At 38.0% G+C, this 23,948-nt stretch overlaps 1 protein-coding gene across 2 annotated transcripts in view; it reads right to left on the bottom strand.

Moving 5' to 3' along the window:
- vcanb (versican b) overlaps positions 1 to 23,948 on the bottom strand; it is a 67,162-nt gene that overhangs the window by 24,210 nt on the left and 19,004 nt on the right. For both annotated transcript variants that reach the window (XM_015360651.2, XM_015360656.2), the window contains one exon: positions 13,439 to 17,005. In XM_015360651.2, the coding sequence (XP_015216137.2) occupies positions 13,439 to 17,005 (3,567 nt within the window). The remainder of the gene's footprint in view (positions 1 to 13,438; positions 17,006 to 23,948) is intronic.

The following is a 23,948-nucleotide window of genomic DNA, read 5'->3' as shown; positions in this document are numbered from 1 at the left end:
TAATGGTGTAGAACATATGCCTACAAAATTAAACAGAGATGGCTCAACAGGTTCCTTTCATATGCATTCCTTCTTATGTTCTTAATTTAAATGTACAAGACAGCTGATAAAGCATTATGAGAGAGAACTACTGTACAGCAGTTAATAAAAACACATTAGCTTAAAACAAATCTGCGTTCAACTAGAAAATCCACATTTTGTTGCTTACAATTCCATACACAGATTATGACACAATGTGTTACAAAGAGGACTGTTATATTTCATTAGTAGACTGTAGGAAGTAGAGGCAGCGTGGTATTTTAAAATTTGGAAATGTGCTAAAAAATAATGGTTATTTGCATTTTGTTATTTTCAAATGCTTAAGAAACACAGAGCTAAACTGAATTTACTGAAACTTGAATGTACATTTCTGTGACTTAAAAATACTTAGTACTGTATACATAACTAACAATACTTTTAATGTATTTGTGTCTTAGTGTTTCATCTGTATTTTGCTATAGTATGTTCAGCTGTTCTCTAACAGGGAACACTTATTGCCAAAGATTCAGTGAAATGTCTTTAGTTTTCACACATTTGTGAGATGGCAAGTATGAAAAACAGAAATTTAGAAGCTTGCTATCCTTTGCAGGAACAAATCCTTTTTTGAAAAAAACATCTGAGTCTCATTCTCACCCAGAGTTCACTTATTGAAATTTTCATTTTAAGCATTCATAGAGATATTTTGCAGTATGGTGGGTCTTCTGATGAATATCTTCGTGTTTTTATCTTTAATGGTAATAACATTTATGACTTCATCACAGCTGCAAATAAGTAGTTCTTAGGTAGAATAAGAAACAGTAATTATGCTAACATTTCATTTTGTGCACCTTAATACAATGTCAGAGACAATGTCACACCAGGAAATTAACCTTAATTATTTGCGTTGTCCTTCAAACATCTGGACCTAGGACAAATTGTAGCATACTAGTGTACAATATTTGAACAACACCTGGGATTACCCTTTATGACTTCTTTTCCATCCAAGAGTTTAAATGAAATGGCTCGTTCAGGCATATGCAATTCATTTCTCCTTTTCCATACTATTCGGCAGATTCTGAGCATACAACCACAGAAACATAAGGCTACAATTGTTGGGCAAACGTTGCATAAGACATTTCTATGTATCATTGGGATGGTTTCTTCATTCTAAAACTTGCAATACATGCCATCCCCTTAATAGAAACACAGGCAACCCCAAAGCAGCATTTGTATGGTAACTGGATCCTTAGAAAGTGAAAGCTGGGCAAAACTAATTAGCTGAGGTGATTAGGTCGTTGATTGATGATTGAAAGGGCTTGCCATTTGCCCTAAGGATATTTCTTCCTCTTAGTTTCTGCATTCAGCAACACAAACACACTTTTGTTAAACTTGCAGTCCATGGGCAACCCTAAGACCTTACCTAACCTTGCAAACTTCACATCCTTTTTAAATTAGATTCCTTAACCCTCAACCACAGAGCTATAACTTTAATCGCACACACACTGCAGTACTTAACAATACAATAAAAATAATGACCTTTATCAATGCAAACATTATCAAGCATTACAGGTGCAGAGATCCGCACAGTATGTCTATTGTGATGTGTTGTGCAGAAAAAGATACTTCTGTTCGTAAACCAAACATTCATCCCCTATCTTCTCTTATAGTTTAGATAATCTCCAGGTCCATTATTAACTGAAATAAAACACAAATATCTGGAGCAAGGTTTAGTCAGGGGAATTTAAGTGCATGAATCAGAAAATTCACTTCTCTGCCCAGAATTATCTCCAACAAAACGTAAAAGAGAAAATTGTATATTGAATCTTCTAGATGAGAATGCATCGATTGTTTGTTTCTGAATACAGTATTTAAATGATAAACTCTTAACAGAGAACACAGTTGGATAGTGTCACAGTAAGAAGGTAAATGTTTATGAAAATGTAATATTTAAATAACATTTTCTCATCATTCAGTCCTACACAGAGCTACCAGAGTTAGTTAGACCACCCTGGGACACTGTGAAAACAGACATCTATTATTCCCATTGAAAAGAGAACATGCCTCCATTTTGTCATTCCGTAAAGTTCTTGGACTTTATCATTTGCATCTGTGAAAGGACAGAGTGTTCCTGATGCATTTTACATTTGAGATTGCTTAAGGAACAACAGGGGCTGTTTCTAAAGTTATTATTTACTCAGAATTTGGACTCATTCGAATGCAATATAAAACAAGCACGATGAACATCTTCGTGTTTTTGTCTCATCTGACAGTAGTAATTCTTTCCCAAAGTGGGTGGCATTTGTCAGGAAGCACAAAAAGGAAATCTAGTCTCAAACCCTAAACAAGTCCACATCTGTATCCCCAATTCACTAACAAAGGATATTTATTCATCTTGCGTTCAGTTATGAAGTGTAACTGTTCCCACAAGCTGTAGTCTGAAAAGATTAGTGATTCCAAATTTGCAACACCTGCATTGGTGGATTTTACAGATGCAGACACCTGTTTTAGGCTGTACTAGCCTGGGAACGGTAATGAAGAGACCCATATGATTACAAATAGCCACTTACAGAAAGCTTAGTGCCATATTAAGCATCTGTTCAAATAAGACATGTCAAATGAGAGCAAGTTAGGACACAGACTTGGAGGGAAACAAAGCAGTTCACAGTGTCTCTCACAATTACCTTCTATGTGATAATGATTACCTCAACCACACAATACTTAGTCTTTGTGAAAATCAAAATTTTCAGTATTTTCAGGAGATGTGGGAAATTATTTATAATTTATTCTTAGTCTGTCTTTTTTAAATGACAAGATAGCACATTTGACAGTCTGCAAACTGTCATACCCCCCCCCCCCACCATTTACAGGTTAGGATCACAAAAACCTCTTACATGATATGCAAAGTGACCAGATACCAAAAACCTGTAAAAGCTTTGTTGAATAAAAATGCTGATTTTTCAGTTCATAGTTTTATTGAAACAGCAGGAGGTAATTCATAATGGTCATCTGATTCCGTAGTTTTGGAAAGTAATCCAATTAATAGCTTGAGAGAACAGTAACTGAAGTTATCTGCCATACACACCATCAAAGCATTACTGTAACTAATAAAGATTATACTGAAAATCTGTATAAATTGAAAAAATATTTCCAATTTATAAAATTATAATATATACATTATTTACAATTATAAATTATTGCATCTATGTAACACTTCTCATTCCAAAGGATCTCATAGTGCTTTCTGTACAGTAGGGAGCCCATATCATCTACCACTGAAGTACAGCACCAACCTATAGTAAGTGACACACAGAAGCCTTTATTCATCAGTAGCCCCACTATGCAGCAGTGCACTAAATAAGTTCTGTCAGCTCTCATTAAGTCCCTCTCACTTATAAAGCATACCAAAGGTAAACTCAAATAGGCTCGCAAATACGCTTGCAAACATGGACTTAATTGAAGGCTTTTCCCTAAAATGATACTTGGATGTGTACCTCAAATCAATAGATGCATGAAAAGCCTAGTGTTTTAACAGTGCAAGCACTTAAACATGTTAAGTTAAAATTAAAGCGCTGACATTAAAACATGTGTTTTAGACCAAACATGGCTGCCCGAGATATTTTTTCCATGTGGATATGCATACTGAAAATGCATCCAGGCCTTACAAACATAGGACTTACAAACACTCCTTGGCATCAGTCTACTGAAACATACAATATTACACTTTTCAATTGATTGCAGCCAAAAGTTTTTACACAAACTCAGTGCTTCTTTTGAGAATTTTAATTTGTTCACACGAAGAGAAGGTTGATTTCTGGCACCAAGGACACCAACAAAACGTAATTACAGTATGTGGTAGCAATGTGGAATGCAACTATTGAAATGCAAAAAATCAGCAATTAATATGATTACAACCAACTCAGTGACTTGCCAGGACCCATTCAAATGGGTTGGTGTGCAAACGTTTTTGACATGTTAAACATGATCAGGAGTTGCAATATACTGTATGTATGTTTAGAGCACTGATTTTTTTTCTTTTGTAAATTTAGTATCAGCATTCGATCTTCTTACCACAGATGTGGAAAAGCCAGCTGTGTGATTTCCACATCTCAGTCCATGGCTATGAACCTCGTGACAGCACACAGGGAGAATGAGGAAGTGTGTGCAGACTCCTCCAACCTGCACATCTTCGAGCCACTCAACTTTAACACATCACAGGCTTATTCAGTCTGGAGGTTCAGAGCTGCTTGGAGGAGGTGCCGTTCTCAGCAGCAGCACACCATACTGCTCATGCCTGCTAGCACCTGGGGAGGCCAGAGGAGTTGCTAAGAGATGGACGGCCACATCCCCCACTATCTTCAGCAGTGCTCAGTCACTGGTGTAGACTCCCAGTCCCATTCAGCTGGTGACAGTTGGTCCCAGCAACATCATACGTCTCAGTCAAATCTAATTGACTCATTGTTAGGTGTTCCTTACTTATTCCTCTCTATGCATCCAAACAAACTAAAGACTACATTTTGTTCCACAAAATACAAATCTATCAGGACAGCATAAAATAAAATGACTGAAATGTCTACAAAAAAATACCATAGAACTGCGCTTGTGTATACAGACAGAAAAGCATTATGTGAGAAGAGCAGAACAACAGTGTCACAGTTTTTAGTCTGATGTAATGATTGTACATCTGATTGGGAGACTTTTTAACTCATAGCGTCAACTTGGAGAAATCCCATTTCACAAGAGTTAAAATGCTGATGTGTAGCACTACTATGCAACATACAAGAGTCATTCGGCAGCACAGATATTCATTTGCATTTACAAAACGAACACGTCCAATAAAAAAGCATTAAATTCTTCTAAGAATGTCTTTTGTCAAGATAAAGTAACATTTTCCAGGGAGTAACCTTTAACAAATAGGCTCCATCAGGCATGAGAAGCACCAGGAGGTTCCATCTGTAAATTCTCAGCTACACTTACACACCTCATGCACCAGAACACTCATAAATGGTGTCTCTCTGGAGCTGTTTCCAATAGGTAAGCAATCTCCACAGAGGTTCTCATTTTAAAATGACATCATGTCTGACGTGGCATCCTGCTGACAGTGCCAACACACATCTATATTTACACAGATAGGAAGCCAAAGTTTTTGAAAGCAGGCTACAGGCCAGACAAAATACACAGAGGCAACACATTATTATTTCTACACAGCCGTGCGATAATTTTACCAGACTCAACACCAGCCAATCCAAGAAGTGTCACGCTTGCCGCTGTCCATTCTGATACAAACTGTCCCAGTCCAGAGACATCAAGGAGGTGTCTCTCGGTCAAAACCCTATCAAACCAAACAAGCACTGCACTGTGGTGTGCTGTTACTTTACTACATAGGAATCTGTGATTCAGTGCTTTATTTGGCAGCTCTGATGTGACCATTACAACCAGAACACAGCTGAAAGGAATACACTATGCAGACATTGCAGTCACCTAACAACATCCACATACTGTATGCATGCCAGCTCAGTGACACACATTTGAGCCTCACAGGTACTTCTATAACATAAGAGTATAGACTTTTTCAGACTGGGGTGATGACATACACTGCTAAGAAAGGAACTTTAGATGTTGATATTGTTCTACTCTTTTCAGTGTTCCTTGACTTTTATGCAGAAATAAAATATCCAGTACGGCAATTTTTTATCCTAAGCCTTCTAACTTTATGGATGTGTAGAGCCGAACAACTGATGTTAACGATGACGAGCACATTGTAAGAGTAGTGAACCAACCTGCTGTTAAGAGCATAAAAAGATAAGAGAAGTTGCAAATGAGAGGAAGTAATTTGGCTCATTAAGCTCCTTTGGTAGTAGGTATTTAATTGATCCAAGCATCTTATCCAACTGGTCAATTGTGTACATTATTAACTTGTGTACATCACAACATGCTACAGTAACGGAATGGGTAAAATATTTTCACTAAGGTGAAAATATTTAAAAATTTTGGAACATGTACAGTATCAAATCCCTGTTAACATCAAGTCCACTAACTTTTGATTTAAATTATATTGTCAACAGAGGGTCTGCAGTGAAACACGTGTTGTCCTGGTGGAAAGTTGTCAGGTCAGGGCTGCACGTGAGGTCTCAATACTTGGTCAATGTAGCTCTATGCAGAGAGATTGATCCCCATCAGTCATTACAAGGGGAGTTCTGTAGTGAAGTGTCTGATCCAAACCACACTTGGACCTCCCGTCAACTAGTCTTCTGCATTCACAAATTAGCATATCATTCTGCATGTCTGCCCCACGCTCACTGACGGCCATCAGGATGTCTACACACGGCCTTGATTCATCACTGCAGTGGACTCGACTCCATGGCTGATGGATCCACTGCAAGTGTTGCTCCAACAAAGACAGCACAAAGAGGCCGGGACTCCGGGGTTACACCCCTACTATCAAGAAATGCCCCAGGATTTTCTTTGACCACAGAGAGTCAAGACCTCAGTTTTACGTCTCATCAGAAGGAAGGCGCCTTTTTACAGTATAGTGTCCCTCCTCACTATACTGGGGCATTAGGACCCACACAGACCACAGGGTGAGCTCCCCCCTGCTGGCCCCACTAACACCTCTTCCAGCAGCAACCTTAGTTTTTCCTAGGAGGTCTCCTATCCAGGTACTGACCAGGCTCACACCTGCTGAGCTTCAGTGGGCTGCCAGCTGTGAGCTGCAGGGTGAAATGGCTGCTGGCTAACTGTACAAAAACGTGAGAACTGTCCAAAATTATCATTTTGGTTTCACACTACAATAAGTGGCTTTCAAATTTCAAGAAAAAACACAACAGTAGGACTGACAATCTGTAAACATACCCTAGAAAAAGGCCTTAATGAGATAAGAATCCTAAGCCAAATATTAAAGCAGAAGAGTGGAACTCTTCCAATGTGCAAGACCTCGATGACTCAAAATTAAATCTAATTATTGAATAATAATGCCAAAAGTCTGAGCATACAGATTTTATGACTACAATTAAGTAGAGTGCGAGGTTGTGAGGTGCACTTAACTTTGTTTAGCATTGTTATATTTTTTTTTCAGTTTTTATGTCTTCTGATCGATGACATCGGTGTGGAAGACCATCTTGTGCAAGTTATCAACACTCCTGAAACAAAATAGTCCTGAGTCCTGAGGGCAAGGACTTATATAACTGACCTACAATTTTTTGTATATCATCCTGAATTTATATCTGCATAAACTGGGATGTTCTTTACACTTGCAGTTGTACAAACTGTCCCATAAGCTGCAAAAAAACCTGGGTAAATTAATTTAAAAAATGCAGAATAAACGCTTGCATTTTACAGCAGTAGGTGTCAGAAGAAATCAGGGGAAATATTAATGCCCCTTCAATAGGACACACAATTATACAGTATAAATCAGGGGTTTTCTAATCCTGCACTTTCATATGATCTTTTGAATGTATGTTATTGTAGCACATACTCAACATTTTGTCTCCATGTGTGCAAAGAAATGACCAGGCACTAAATTAAGACACATTCGTACACTGCTGGCTCTGCTAAAAGTCAACAAAGGGTAATGTCAATAAAGAAAGAGAAACCTAGGAGCCCATTGTGGATCTCCATGAGTCTGTAAAAGAATGTTCTTCCTCAAAAGAGTACAAAGCAATCTGCTTAGGAATCTGCTGCTTTTGTGACTGATTTAAACACCTCATTTATGTCCTGTTGGTTCAAGCCACAGGGCACATCTGTGTCCTCTTTAAATTGGCAAAAAAAAAGTTTTTTTTTATCTTAATGCTTTGCAAACTGTTAGAAATTAAAAAACTTTATTACTACACTGCTAAGATTAGGTACAGTTAGGAAAAATTGAAAAGACATACTGCAGCAACCATTAGGCATACAATATCATACATTTTGGAAATAACAGACTTACTGTATTCTTTTGATGTGTAATCTATCTCTGATACGTTTAATGGAGGTTAATATAATCTTCATGATGTAGATTTACGATGAGTAAACTATTGCAGATATCTGAGAATCCTACAGTACTGTAGATCTGTTCTGATACTCAGCACATGGAAAACTGTGTTCTAATATTTTCAAATAAACTTTTCAAGAATGAGACCTACCAAGTGGTATATTGGATTCTGCATATGGTGGAGTGTTTTGATTAGGTGGCTCTATGATCACAGTCTTGGTGCCACAGATGAAAAATCTCTAGAATTCTTTTGATCATTTTTCTTTATCAACTCCTCAGTTATTTACAGCCCTGGGAACTAGTAGTGATAAGGGACACATGGTCTCAGAAAAAGCTGTATTTATTTAAGAGGGACTGGGTGTGAAATTCCCTCTAAATGACCTTAAACTAACAAGAGATTGGTTTTATTTTTTTTTAGCAGAAAACACTGTTAATCATGATTGGTATGATAAAATGTTGCTACTGTTCAGAAATGAAACAATAAAGTATTTTGAATGTACACTTCCAGAATACTAATATTAGCTCTGTGCCACTTCATTTGCAACTATTTGAATAGTTGGGAATAGCAGGGAATCACACAGCTGAATTTAACTCACTAGGGGCATCTTGGCTTATACCACAGACATTTGCCTTGTAGAAGCATTTGTTTGGTCAGCTAAGAACTGGCATTTAATAAAATATCATACCACTAGAAACACAATGCAGTATGATTAATAGGACAATTGCAGAATTACATGTCCTTAATTCCATGGGCATCAGAATGTGTGCCATACACATACAATATGATGGTGAAATGTTTGTTCTAACATATGCATATTTATTACCACTAACAGTCTTCCAATAGTATTTATGCTGCAGAATTGTATTAAACTGTTCAGCAGTGTAGCAGGATTGTCCACATAGACCCACCACTAATTCCTTACTAAGAAAACATTCTTTGGACTTATATTTTGCATTTTAAAATGATTTAGTATTTTATCTCTGAGTAGCTGAAGTATTTTTGCCAAGTGTAAAGTGGAACTGCAGTGAATCATCTACTGTACGGTATAATCCCTTCTGTCAAAGCAATGGGGATCTGTAACACATAGATGACAAGTTAAACTATATGTGTGAAGGGTGCTTGCTGGCAAACTCAAGAGCATACACAGCATCACTTCCTAGAGTGAAGTGAACTACACCATAACTACAGGATCTTCTGCTTCTAGACAGAATTCTACACTGTCAAGGTTTCTATGGAAAGTGATACCATTCCTGTAACATGCTCAATGCCCTGTTAAATGTATACCTACAGTACATAAAACACACCATAATTCTAAAGGTATTCCATGTAAGACACATATATGCCCCTTTCACTGGACTACGTTAACTATGAAACAGCTGTTGTAGGCAAAAATGCTGAGGCTGCTTCTGTAGCTCTGCCTTTAGACTGTAAATGCAAAGAAGAACTAGAAGTACATTTACATCAGACATCTCTATCCCAACTCCTGGAGAGCCCCATTCAAACAGGTTTGAGAAGTCGTCATTAAATTATCACTTTCTAAAGACTCTGAACAATTTAATGGTTTAATTTTAGTTAAATTCATTTGGATCAGAAACTGCCAACCACAAAGGACCAGAACTCCCTTAAGTGGGAACAAGTTTTGACATTTATTTCAAAATTTCAGGTTTTGAAATTGAAATGTTGAAGTTTATTATGAAAGGCTCTCAGGACAGCACAGTGTTACCAGCATTCACATATCAATTATCTCTGAAGCACAGACATTTCTGACTGCTTTTTATTCCAGGGACCGAGGACACTTCTTCAGGAACAAAAGATCCCGATTTAGGCATTTCTGCTTTTTATTACAGGCAATCAATATTCCAATTCCTATATATGTGACCTCTTATTTAAAATTTAGACCTCAACATGCAAAGTCTCTTAAATACCTTAGAAAGAAGTGAGCAGAGCTGACATTAAAGACAATGTTATTTCTGTATCTACTCAAACAAAGCCATTTCTATTTGAACAGTATTGAAATTTTAGCTTTCTTGACTAAGGGTTTTGCTTGGTGGAAAATATTTAAAGATGCTGCATATTTTCTCACACCTCACCTCTTCTGGGAAGAAACTTGACAATTCAAAATCTGTGAAACCGGGGCTTAATTAGCAGCACTGTGTAGCCGCATACATTTAAATACATTTAAATAAATTTACACATAAAATGAATGCCCCTTTCCACAGCAAGAAAATTTTCTGATTTAGAAATACACAATGTTAGCAAACTCTGACATGATTCTTAATAATAATAGTCTTATTAAATATGGTAGATACACAGAGAGTTACCATATATAAATGTGATAATAAAATATCCCATTTTAAATTTTTGTTTTCACAGCAATTATTTTAAAATTCATAGTACCTAAGGACAGACTGTATATTTACAAACTTAATAAAAGTAAATTGAGAAATATGGCAAAGTTGTGCTTCTTCCTATAGTTTAGAAACTGGACAATTCTTGAAACCTTAAATATAATATAAAAAATTACATGTTTGCCCATTTATAGTGACTTTCATGATGAAAATGGCTTTGTTTGAATACCACGATGAGCAGAAGGATCTAGAAGGTTCCTAAAGTTTCACAATCAGGAGCTATCTTTTGTATGGTGAACAGCCAGACGTCAGATTCAGTAGTCAAATAATCAACTGCCAAGGTAAGCCTGTACATGTGAGATGCAGTTCTGTTCATGTGGTCATACCTGGATCACTATACAAGCCTCTGGGTGTGCGGTCTTCAAATTCAGTACCTTGGACAGTCCCAATCAACATAATGCTGTGATAAGTGGTAAGTCACCCACACAAGATCACTATACATCACACTAGATACTATGCATGCTACAGTAGCTACACTCCACCAGTTATACAGTAATTCCATCGCAGGATGTAAGTCCATCACACAACCAGACATAATGACAATAAAGAAAAACTGCCCTTTTGTAAACTACAAGGAACTCCAAAACTACAAGGATCCCATCCTTCAGGACAACTGTAATGTGCTGTGCACTGGCAGTACTGTCAATTCACTGTTATAAATACTGCAATTGTTCCTGCACCATTTGAATGCAGAAATATCCCAGGTGATCATAATAAGAGTTACAATAATCAGGGTCATCTATAAAGTTCTCAAATTCCACTTGGCCCTGTCTGTGAAAAATGTATGTGAAGCAGGAAATGTGAAACAGTATCATCTACAGCATTATCAAAATTAATAAAATAAATTCCTTTTGGTCTCCACTTTTGGTTAAAAGTACTCTGCTTCATTTTTTATAGGGGGGGATACATTTACACAAAAATCAAAATGAGTTCCTTCCCTTTTGTAACACAAACCTAATCTCTAATTAGTTGATCAAAGTTCCCAACAGCAGATCTTTTTTTTTCCATAGTGACATTCTGTAAATGTAATATGAAAGGTATGGGTCACGGTTTCTATTTAAGTTGACCTCTGCAGTAGCATGTTCAGTCACAACACTGACAGTTCCCTAATAGTCTTTGAAGGTGCGAGTGTTTGATCATTTTAGTGTTCACTTTACCGCATAAGATTCATAATGGTTTCTGGACAAACTAATTACAAGCCCCCCCAGCAGGGTGACAGTGAAACAGATCAGGCTGGAGAGTAGGGCTTCAGAGATATAACCCAATTGCTGTGCACATGATACTGCCATCTTAAAGTGAAACAAAAAGTTTGTGTTTTCTCTAAAAAGTAGTTTTTATATATCACAGTAGACTGAAAGGTTATTCAGATACCCCATGTGACTTTCTCTGTACATTTACCCTACAGAACACACTCTAAGGGGAGGCTATTTTGAATTTTGCAAGCAGTTATCACTGCACAAGCATTGATGAGCTTGAGCATGATTCATTTCCATATTTTTACTGGCTTTTGGAAATCTGACATTGATTGAGAGATGAAAGTAGGTATAGTATAATAGGCATCACATAAATTATATAATAAAAATACAGTTATTATACCTAAGTCAAACCTTTGATCATCAAGGCTTTACATGGCTTGGCACCTCAATACCTGTCTGAACTTTTATCGCCCTACTCCCCACCTCGCAACCTCCGCTCTTCAAATTCTGCCCTCCTTACTGTCCCCCAAGCCCGTCTACATTGTATGGGCGACAGGGCCTTCTCCTGCTATGCCCCCAAGCTCTGGAACTCTTTGCCCAAGGATATTAGAGAGTCACCTTCTCTAAACTCCTTCAAATCCAGACTCAAAACCTTCTTCTTCAGAAAAGCCTTTACTTAACTGGTTCCATTCTTCACCCCTCTGCTCTTCTTAATACCATCTTCCACGGTCTCCTCTATTTTTATTGTTGTATTGTTGTAATTATAATTGTGTCCTGTCTTGTGAAATTTTCTTATTTATTGTTGTAGTCTTCTTATTTATTGTTATTGTCATCCTGTAAAGCGCTTTGAGAAGCCACCTTTAAAGGCGCTATATAAAATAAAGTTTATTATTATTATTATTATTATTATTATTATTATTATTATTATTATTATCCTAGCAATGGGTCTACAGTATGTATGAGGAAAATGAGCTGTCACACTGTTTTAACAGGCCCATTTGGAAATACCATCCTCAATTCTTTCTTCTAAGAATAACCCTGATATACAGCATTCGCCACAGACTCTAATACAAATATTCTAAACACACAGATAAAGGCATTGTGGTATAATATGTGAAATTCTAAAAAGTATTAGAAATTAGCATTAAAATATATTAATAGGACCTCACACAACACAACTAAGCTATATTGACTTTTTGGGCTTTTATTTTTCTGGATCAGAAAATACTTTATTTAAAATCTTATATAGCTAGCTAATTTGAAGTAAAAGTAACAGCATCAAAGACCATTTATTACAGGTATTGCACTTCATACAATCCCTTCTCCCTACTCTTCATACACTGCCCTCTATCCTTAAAGCAGAGGACAGAAGGTAGGACTCAGAGCACACATCAGCTCTCCCCCTGAGCGCAATGCCAGTCCATCACATAACTACAGAGAAAGAAAAGGCAGAATAGCTAATTAAACCTAGTTAACATTGAGAGGTGGCAAAAAATCAGAACGCCCAGAGAAAACCAAAGAAAACACAGACACAACTCCATATACTAAAGACCAGAACTGAACTCACAGACTCAAGACCAGAACAAAACTCACAGGCCCAACATCAAACATACATATGCTATTCACACACATTTTGCAAACCCATTTGTAACCATCCAGACTTCAGTTTAGACATTGAATTCATAATGTGACCCTTTGCATCACTGAACCTACCTACTGTACAGGATGTCCAACATTTTCAGTGAAAAGGTGATACTAACAAGGCACAAGGGAAACAAAAAGCATCTTCATCAAATCGTATAACACAGACCTGTCTAAGCAGGGGGTTACAAGAAAAAAAAAAGCTCACCTGAGGCATTTTTCCCAAGAATTTCGACAATAATGACATTAATGCCATCGAACTGTGGATGTGTTTCATTTGCAGGGGTTCCCTGGAGCTCAGGGCTTGCTGTAGAATCCATAGCCTGAGCAGGCGGCGTTGGCTTCTCACCAGTGTAAGGTCTAGTGGCTGTTGTGAAGTATTCAGAGTCAATGTCAGGTACAGTGTCCGGGCCTACACCTTCCTCTTTTGGAGATTCTGGAAGTTTGGACTGTGACTCTTCAATTATGACCATGTCTTTTGTTGTGTCATCAGCTGCGTCACTTTCAGTGAGGATTGGTGGCGTTTCAGTGGTAGTTTCTACTTTGGAATATGTGCTACTGTCTGGTACAGTCGTTACAGCTGACATTAAGAACACAGTTGATTGAGTGGTTGACACTTCTTCAGCATCTGCAGACCCTTCAGTCTGTTTGAAAACTATTACTGTTTGTCCTACATGTTGAACTGATGAAACAGTGTCTTTTGTAGGTTCAGAAATATTATCTAGCTCAATGATTTGCCCTGTTGTTGGAGAGTCCATTTCCTGCAGAGAGCTACTAGTTTCTGACATAATTGTCTGTGTTTCTTTATCAGAAGGTTTTACTTCTTCATGTTTTGGAACAGTGGCTTCCTCGTGAAGATCAGGAGTATGCGTAATATAGTAACCTTTTGTAGATATGACTGATTGTGGTGTTGTGATATCTGTGGGAGATGCAGTGCTTGTTTCATGTATTATGGAACTTTCTTCCTTTGTAGGTGATCCAACTTCTATAGGCAGAAATGACAGAGTCGTGCTTTCTGGAAGTGTCTGAATATGTTCTGGAGTTGACATAGCAGAACCTTCTGCTGCATCTTGTTCCTCACTAGTCTGTTTTTCGCCTGGAAAAAGAGCAGCTCCACCTAGTGGCAATTTAGAAGGCTCTGGCAAAATGGTGATAGTTTCTGTAGATACATAATGTTTTGCAGATTCTGTAGGCTCAAACACAGAAGTAAATTTTTTTGTTGTGTCTTGCACATCTGTGGTATCAGAAGTAAGTTCAACATCTACCGTTGGAGTGAAAGATAAGTGGGTTGCTCTGGTGGTAATTAATTCAACTTGTTTTGGTGAAGTTACATAAGAAGGGAAAAATGTTCCAGAGCCATTCTCATCATCAGGGGATGGTTGAGTGGGTGGTTGTCCCTCAACAAAGATTTCAGTTTCTACTTTATCCAGTGGAGTCATGGTCTGGTCAAAATCAGTTTCAGGGCTTGCTGTTGATTTGTAGTCTTCCAGAGTCTGAGTGGTTGTTACCTCCTTCTGCAGAATGGAGACTGTTGTATGTGTGACCGAGTCAATTTCAGAGCCAGTACTTCCTTCTTCATCTGTGACTGGTAGATTCATATATTTGACTGTGTCTACAATCACAATCTTCTCTGTGGCTGATGTAGGTGCAGTCTCTTTGCTGCTGACAACCTCTTTCACTAGGTCCTCACTTGTCTCAGTTGAAATGATATTGGTTGTGTTATGTACCTGGAGAGGGACACTAGTTTCTCCTGCAAATTCTGGGCTGCCAACCGTAAATGATATTACTGAGGATTTCAGAATAGTAGACTCAGTGGGAACCTCTTCTGTTGACCTTAGCTCAAAATATGTTTCTGGGCTCATGCCACTAGATTCCTCGGAAACACCTGACTGCATTATAGTGACCACAGGGGTCTTACTAAATAACAGTGTTAAAGGTGTAGAGGCCGCAACAGAAATCTCAGGTTGTTCAGTAATAGGCAAGTCCTTTAATTTCTCTGAGGTACCTGCTCCAGAGGTCTGAGCTACAGATGATGTAGATTCAATTGACTCTTCTGTGTCAAAATCTGTAACAGCAGATGATAATGTGATTTCTGGAGTAGTTATAAGATCAATTACAGTAGATGATTGCTCGTGCCCTAAATAATCATTTTTAGTTGTCTGTGATCCTACTGTAATGGGTTCATAAGTTCCGTTTCTTTCTACGTGTGAATGATCAGGTTTGGCTTGTTGTGTAGGCCTTTTTATTTCTCTGACTAAAGATGTAGTCAGAGTGCTCTGGGAGTCTGCATCTGCAATGGCAGCTACTGTTGCATCTTCTTTATACAAAGGTGACCCTTCAGCTTCAGCTGTTAGTGCAGTGGGGTGAGCAGATGTTTTTTCTACCTCTCTGATCGAAGGTTGGTATTCGGTTATAAATGTGGACTTCACTTCACTTCCTGGAGGCTGGCTGCTGATAAGTCTAGTGGTTTCAGTGGGTACAGGAACATCGCCAGAGCCACTCAGCAATTCATCGGAAGGCTGGAAAGAGCTACTTAAATGTGAAATAGACATCGTAGTCACATACTCTTCACTCCTGCCTTTCTCGGGTCCTTCTGTGGCACCTACTGCATGAAGGATTTTTTCAGTCAGCTTGACAGACAATGAAGCATCAGGAGAAACAGATTCAGGTGCCACATGAACATTTTGTTGCGTGTGGGTCTCTGTGGAGGTTGTGCTTGCGAACGCACGAGGCACTGAACTAGCTTTGAGTATTTCACTCCCACTACCGTCTTTAGCTTGGTCGTCACCCTTCGGTTTCTGATCAGACAGGGAAGTAGGTGAGGAAAGGAGCTCAGAAATAGACACACTTTCAGTTTTATCTTCTTTTACAGAAGTCATTTGGACCTGCTGCCTTGTAAACATATCAGTTTCATTTTTTTCTGGATATTCCATTGCATCATCTTCAACATCGGATTGTGGAGGGAACGGTTTAATTGTGAGTAAACTTTGTAAAACAGGCAGCACAGGCGTAGTCTGTAGATCGACATGGCCAGCAAACTCCGAAGTACTGACTGAATAAAATGTATCACCTCCTTGTGGGAAGGCCTGCAAAGGTATTTCAGTATTCAGGTCATAATCCACTACATTGTCCACTGTAGTCATGAATGGTGTTTCTGTTTTCTCTGTCAAAATGTCATCTGTTTTGTCCACACCTGTAGCTGATGTGACTGTTGGTACTATCACTATCTCACTAACCTCGTCATGTTCGACATGCCTGGTAGTGAACTCCTTGAACGGACTAGCCATGCTTGTTGAGAACATGGATGGTGAATCTGTGGCAGTTTCTTCACCAGTGACTGTTTCTTTGGCTCCAGCATCTTCAGGAAAATGAGTGAAGGTTTTTTCAGTTCCAGGCAATTGAGTTCCATCTGTTTTAGATTCTGGAGTAACAGAATAGGCCAAAGCGATGGGTGAGGAGATATCTTCATCTAATTTAGTGCTATCTCCTTCCACTCTTCCGTCATATGATGTAGGCTTCACCGTTCCTGCAGGAGCATAACTTATACCTGCATCAGTTTTTGAGTGGACCTCAGGTTCTGTATCAAATTCTTTCTCTGGGCTGGTGGATTCCAAAACTGGAGCCTTTTTTGTAGTTGTCTCCAACAATAGGACAGCTGAAGTGGACTTTGCAGGTGTGGATGATGATGCTTCAGAAAGGGTTATCCTTTCGGATGGTTGCATAACACCTTCCACGGTTAGCTCAACAGCAGTGGTTTCTTTTATGGGCTCTCTACCTGGAAAACAGGAATACAATCGATCCATATCAATTCAATGAAATATGAATATCCAACATGGTTTAAATATGCAAAGAATAACATCTGGTGTATTCCATGCCCTTTATAGAGTCAAAATATAAAACACAGCAGTTTAGAAGCTATTTCCACACTTCTATTAAGGATCTAATATTTGAACTGAGTATGTTAGGGAAGAGGAATTTATCTGAAATGAAATAAACTGACAAAGCTTGATCAAAGTGTTTAATCTGCTGTTTGTAGTACATTTGTAGTACAACAGATGCTAACAGTTTACATATACAGCGTTGAAAAGAATTTTTTTAAACCTAATAGTTTAGTCCACCTTCTCCTGTATTCCAGACCTAACATCTTATTAGATCTCCATGGCAGTATTAAAATAATACCATCTGAAGATAACCTGATTCAAAACATAACACAAAGGCATATATCAGATTACTTAATCAACAAGATGATCAAACAGTAAATACAGTTGTGTGTATAAGTATGTGATGCTTCAGACTCACAAACTTGTGGGACCTCATTGTGCATCAACTAGACATTTCCTGTAACTGTTTATCAGTCTCTGGGCTTTTATAAATTTAAGCCCATTCTTCTTTACAGAACCACTTCAAATCAGTGACAGCTGAGGCTTCCTTGACATGAACAGCTCACTGCAGGTCCTAACATTTCAGTTTCTGTGTGCAGACTTTGACGTGGCCAAGGTGCAAAATGCAAAATGTTTCCTTCTTCAGCCATTCTGTTGTAGATCTGCTCGTGTGTGTAGGATGATGGTCTTGTGTGACCCACTTTTGGTTCAGCTTTAAACTGGACTGTCCAGGTGCTCTTTAGCAAACCCGAGACAAGCAGCAATGTTCTTTTTAGAGAGCAGTGGTTACTTCCTGGCTGTCTTGCCATGAAAAGCATTCCCGTTAAGTCCTTTCCAGACGCAAACACAGACACGCCCACACTCATGCCAGGGATAGTTTTCCCAGAAGCCATTTAACCCACTAGAACACGGGAGGAAACCATAGCAATGGAGTGCCTTTATTATTTAATATTGTATTAATTACAATACTGTTTATATGTCTGTTACTAGATGACTAATTTAGTAGATTATCAATTTACACCAGAAATGTTTTCTACCACAATAACGACTTTGACTTTTATTAATTCAGCTTAGTTTAGGAGAGAAGAAGTAAAGCTCGTCATTAAGCAATCTTCATCAAAATCTTTACCAACTTGTGATCACAGCTATTCTACTGTACATGAGCTGCCAATCCGAAGCGTAGCTAATTCACCACATGTGCCAGTCAACTGTAATTAACTCACTGTCGAGTTTTCATTGTAATCAACACCTTTTAGTTGTCTCTTCACAATCAATCCAATCCATTTTTGTTCTTCGTAACCTACCTCTATTAGGATTAACAGTTAGGTTAAGATAAAATGACTACAATTTAAGTGCATTATTACCATAGAATTGTACTTTCCGCAAAAAGAAGAAAGAATACTGAGTAAAAAGAGTAGAACAATACAAAATGTCCAGGACTACAATGTTTCACACTGCAAAGTCTTATATGTATATAACAGTACATATAATTAGATATTACATATATAATTTAATAACTGTCATATTTATATCCAGAAAACAATAAGCTTCTCCATGAACATTTAAGCTTTACTTTTAACAGCAGGCGTGGCACTTTTCCTTTCTGAGAACTAAGACTTGCTAGAGATCCCAAGACCTTAAGATGAATGCTTTGCAAATATATCCCTTTGCCAGTAGCTTCTTTTTTAGGCAACATCATATTTTTTCAGGCTACGACTTAGTTTTCTCTAATTTTAAATCTCCCATTCATCATCTGTCAGATGTGAAGTCTTCTGGCAAAGTAAATAGCATTTCTGTTTCCAGCACTCAGCCAGAACACTGTATAAATCACATTGCCTAAATTCACACATTCACAACCATAATGTACAATCAGATAGTTTCACTTGTCTGAGTATATGAATTAACAAACAGACAAAAAGAGCACAGAGTCACCGCAGGGAAAGCTTACTGCTTAGTGAATGTGTGGATACATCAGTCACGCTTAACTAACACATTTAACTAGGCTGCTAGAGCTAATTAAACAAACAACACCAATGGACATACAATTTTTCCTCATGAAACATGAATTTGTAAATTACAAGTGGTCTGTGAAAAAATGCATGAAATAGTAAACAGCAAGTACAGATATACTATATCTGTGGATACTCAAACTGGAGTAATGTAATTAGTGGGGTACTGCAGCGATCTATTTTAGGGCCACTGCTCTTTATAATTTTCATTTAGTAATAATAATAATAATAATAATTGCTTACACTTATATAGCGCTTTTCTGGACACTCCACTCAAAGCGCTTGACAGGTAATGGAGATCCCCTCCACCACCACCAGTGTGCAGCCCCACCTGGATGATGCGACAGCAGCCATAGTGCGCCAGAACGCTCACCACACACCAGCTCTCAGTGGGGAGGAGAGCAGAGTAATGAAGCCAATTCATAGAGGGGGATTATTAGGAGGCCATGATTGGTAAGGGCCAATGGGGAATTTGGCCAGGACGCCGGGGTTACACCCCTACTCTTTTCGAGAAACGCCCTGGGATTTTTAATGGTCACAGAGAGTCAGGACCTCGGTTTTACGTGTCATCCGAAGGACGGATAAATTAGCAAATAATAGTAAATTTAGTAAATGAGTCAGGCTTGCAGATGACACCAAAATGTTTCTAAAGTTTTTACTGAAGGTTTAGTAAAAACTTTAGAAACATGAGGGCAGCATGGTGATTAGTATTACTACTACAGCACTGGGCCTGTGGGTTCAAATCCATTACTGACGTGCTATCTGCCTGGAATTTCGCACCCAGACAGTGAGGGACGAACTGGCAGGGCAGGAGTGGCAAGGCCAGAAACCCCAAGAACCGGTACACTTGTAAGCCTGTATTGGTGGCTATTGAGGACGCAAGTGGAACCTACTGTATGTGGAAGTGCATTTAAAAATGAGAAGAGTTATGCAAAGGGATGTGGAAGTATGGAACGGGCTATCTAACTATGTTGTTGAGGCTGATGAGATATTTGGATCAATAAACTAACAACTGCTTAACATCTTCTCGTTTGTAACCTTTTTATGTTCTTAAACTTTGTTTTCTTTCTGGGTACTGTACAGTTAAAATTGGTAGTATAAAAGGAAAACATGCACCTGAAAGATCCATTTGCCACAATGATATACTGTAAATGGTAACTGACAGATGTTAACTGCAGAAATGTGTCTTCTTTGTGAGACAAGGTCTTTTAGTTGAAATAATCTCTCTCCAAACAGCCTTTGACATCACACCAAGAAACATTTACACCTTGTCAGTGTGATTATTATGCTTCCATAAGAAACAAAGGGGACACAAATGGAAATGATGTCATTCACATTATGCTCAAGCTTTTGAACATGGCCAAGACAAATGTGTTTCTCAAAAAAAAGTTTCCCCAGAAGAGGTCCCACTTAAGGCAACCTCTCATCCAAGCAAAAAAAAAACAGTTTGTTTTCTCCCATCTAATAGCAATATACAGGCCCTAGCAACTATTTTAAGGTAATTTGCCAGTGAAAATGACAGGTCTAATAAATAAAACGTTTAAAGCTGAAAAGAAAAGGAACTAAAAAGAGAATGGAACATGTTCATTGTTTTTCTATTTGATCATCTTAGAGCAGGGATTATGCCAAAGCGTTTGCTTTGTGTCCAGATTTTTTGTTCCAATTGTGAGACTGGTATTGTTCTACAGGCTTCTGTCAGGCTGTCGGCAGAATATTATCAACAAGGGTTAGTTTATGACTGCAGCAGAATCCAACTGCTTTTTCACATAAATACCTGTCAGCTCCTTGTTCCCTTAGGTGCCACACAGCACATTATTTCAGGAAGAAATTAGGAAAACAAAATGATCAGGTAGCCAGCACCAGTCCAAAAGGATTGCAAACCAGCAGGTTTTATGCATCTCTGTAAATAATCAATGGCTTTAAGAAAAAGGAAAACAGGGCTAAAAAGGTTCACTTAGCAATTAATTAGTTATTAATTATCCAATTAAGAGCTCAGGTGCAGAACAAACTGAAAGACAGTGTGGCCCTGTACAACCCAGATCTAGTGCAAAAAAGAGGAAGTTCTATTTTAGATTAATTTTTTTAGGTAGTATTTTATAGTCTCAATCTGTTCTCTCCTTTTCGTGAGAAGTATATAAAATCTGTAACAGATCTAAATGTGGAGCCTGCGAAGAAACAGGAGAATTCCATCACCATAGGAACATCGATACATAACAGAAAATATTCTGCTCTTTTTGTCTGTTCTCATTTTTTATACTTTGTAGGGATTTTGTGTATTAACACAAAGCTTCTGCTAATATACATGTATCTGTCCCATTCTCATCCGTTTTGAAAACAAAAAAACATACTGTATACAGTGTATGTACAGAACTAAAATATATACTTATCAGTCACCACCTCCATACACTGTTTGCACTTCAGGGGGCCTGAAAAGTATGGCCTGTGGCCTAAGCAGGAATACCTCAGAAAAGACAATAATAATTACTTTATTCTAATGTACACAAATAATTATAGACATTTACAGGGAAGATCAAGTAATTCCTATACAGTAGTTTTATGCCAACTACTGTATATCAGAAATGATTTCCATGATGGAGTTTTCTCCATAGACTACAAAATACAACAATTTCCCTTTAATCTTCCTGTGACTCTTCTCTATGTTCAAAAGCTCACCAACACCATTGCTGACTAAGCTCTGACTAAGCATTCATCAGTTCCCTGTTGACTGCAAGGGCCTAATATCACTCTACACTTCCCTTAAAAGCAGAACATACAACAAAGAGAAACAAACAGCCAGGAATAAGTCACTAACTAGCCTTCCAGCACACTATGGTATTACTGGCCAATGGGTTCACCCTCTTTTCCATAGAACAAAATCAATAGCCAACGGTTTGTCCTGGAAACTATTTCTCAACTCCAATCCACCCTGAACTTGAAAGTTACAATAATATAATTCAAATCAAGCTTTATTATCCTCTGCAGGACAATTTCTTCTATGGCACAGTCCAACTCAACAACAAATAGATAAAGTCAGTTACTTTACAATAAGAGAGTTAATTTACAAACTACTGAGGTTGCAAAATTGATCTTCACCTTCTTGTCCAATGGCATAATAACGTGTTCTTCACCTTCTTGTCCAAGGGCAAAGTAATGTACCAGTGCTACATGAAATGGATGATATTCTGTTCAACTCCTTTCCATGATATTTATTTTGCCTTTCGAGCTATACACTGAAAATTGTAAAGCATTTCAGTAATTAACCTTGAGGGCTGTCTTCTTCAAGCTGGTTGCCAACCATCATGGTGAACATGGCTAATAGTTTAGATATTTTCAGGCTTGGTTATTTTATATTCATCCACACTTTTCATTCTAATTGAACTTTTCATTCCAATGCCCTGATTTCTTCACTCCATAGAAATGATATTATATTAGCTTTTCTTTCTTGTATCTCTTTTTCAAGTCTGATTTTAGGAGTGTCTGCTTTGAATGTCTTTCTGTGCTAATGTACAGCTGTTGGGACTTAAATTCATGCTGCTGGATTTAATTTTAAATTCTGAGCTCAGAACACATTGTTTCAAACGATTAACTGTTTTCAGTTAATATTGTCTCAGTTGACACTTCCTGACGTACGGACATTAAGGGTTGATTTTTTTCAGGTCATTGCTTGGATATCTTTTTACATCTGATACATTTTAAGTTTCAGCCGTGAAGACACTTTGGGTTCATTGCTTGAAAGTGTATACCCCAATGTTCTCAGTTCTCTTGATGACAATGATGAAGCACTCTGTATTCATTTTGGGCAACAGGAACAAATGTGACTTGAATTGTAATTTAACATGTCGCATAGGTGCAATACAGTACAAACAGAAACCACTGTTTAGGTGAACACCTTCAGCATAACGAGACATATCAGACATTAAATACCATTATTATTCAGATTGAGATTGCATATATCTAAATACTGAATGTCGTCGTTTGCAGAGACCCCCTGTGAAAAATAAGCTTTAGCTTTACAGGCCCTATAATCAATACTTGGATACAGGGAATAACATTAGGTTAAAAAACTTTCTCCCTGCCCTACCCTGTAAGAGTAAAGTCATTTGAGAAACTTTCCTCTCTGACTTAATGGGCTGTCTGGTGCTGTAGCCAGCTGTTACACATTAGAGGCATGTTACACATGTCTTATTCTTGTTCTCAGCGGCTATCAGTGATGTAAGCCATGAGGCACATTTTCCTAATAAAAGTGCAAGGATCTATTAGCTGGAAAAAAAGCCATTTATCTTGCCAGTGTTTGCGTGTTGTGGATGGACTTTGCATTAGTTTGCTGCAGATTTGTCTTTCAGATCCGAGTTGAATCTTTTTTTTTCCTCCTTACTGACACTGTGCTATATTTATTCACTGCTCCTTGGCGTGGATGATTAAGGGTAATATAAAAAAGGTTAATTGAAAATGTTTACAAAGACAAAAGAGGATAAAGCCAGAGAGATGAATGAACAGAGAGTTTAGATATAAATATCAAATATCTAATTCTAGGTACAAGTAACGTACTATGAAGAACGTTAGTGCTTCAATAATGGGTAACAGCTGATTGAATTAACTTCAAAATGTATGATTGGATAAGGGGAATTGTGAATTAACTGGGACTGAACAAAACTGAGGTGACCTTATCCAGCAGTAGGGTAAGTGAAGTTGTGTCCCTGGCCTGGATTGTGCAGGCAGTGGGGTTAAGGTCCATTTTAAAATGAATCTCAGTCCAAGACTGAGAACCGAACCAAAAGTAGTTGTTCCCAAGGTCACATTCCGCAGTCCAAGAGAGAATATGGATTGT

The sequence above is a fragment of the Lepisosteus oculatus genome, chromosome 3 (genome assembly GCF_040954835.1).
Source record: "Lepisosteus oculatus isolate fLepOcu1 chromosome 3, fLepOcu1.hap2, whole genome shotgun sequence".
Classification (NCBI taxonomy): domain Eukaryota; kingdom Metazoa; phylum Chordata; class Actinopteri; order Semionotiformes; family Lepisosteidae; genus Lepisosteus; species Lepisosteus oculatus.
Note: the sequence above shows the minus strand (reverse complement) of the source record. Positions and strands in the feature narration are given on the sequence as shown.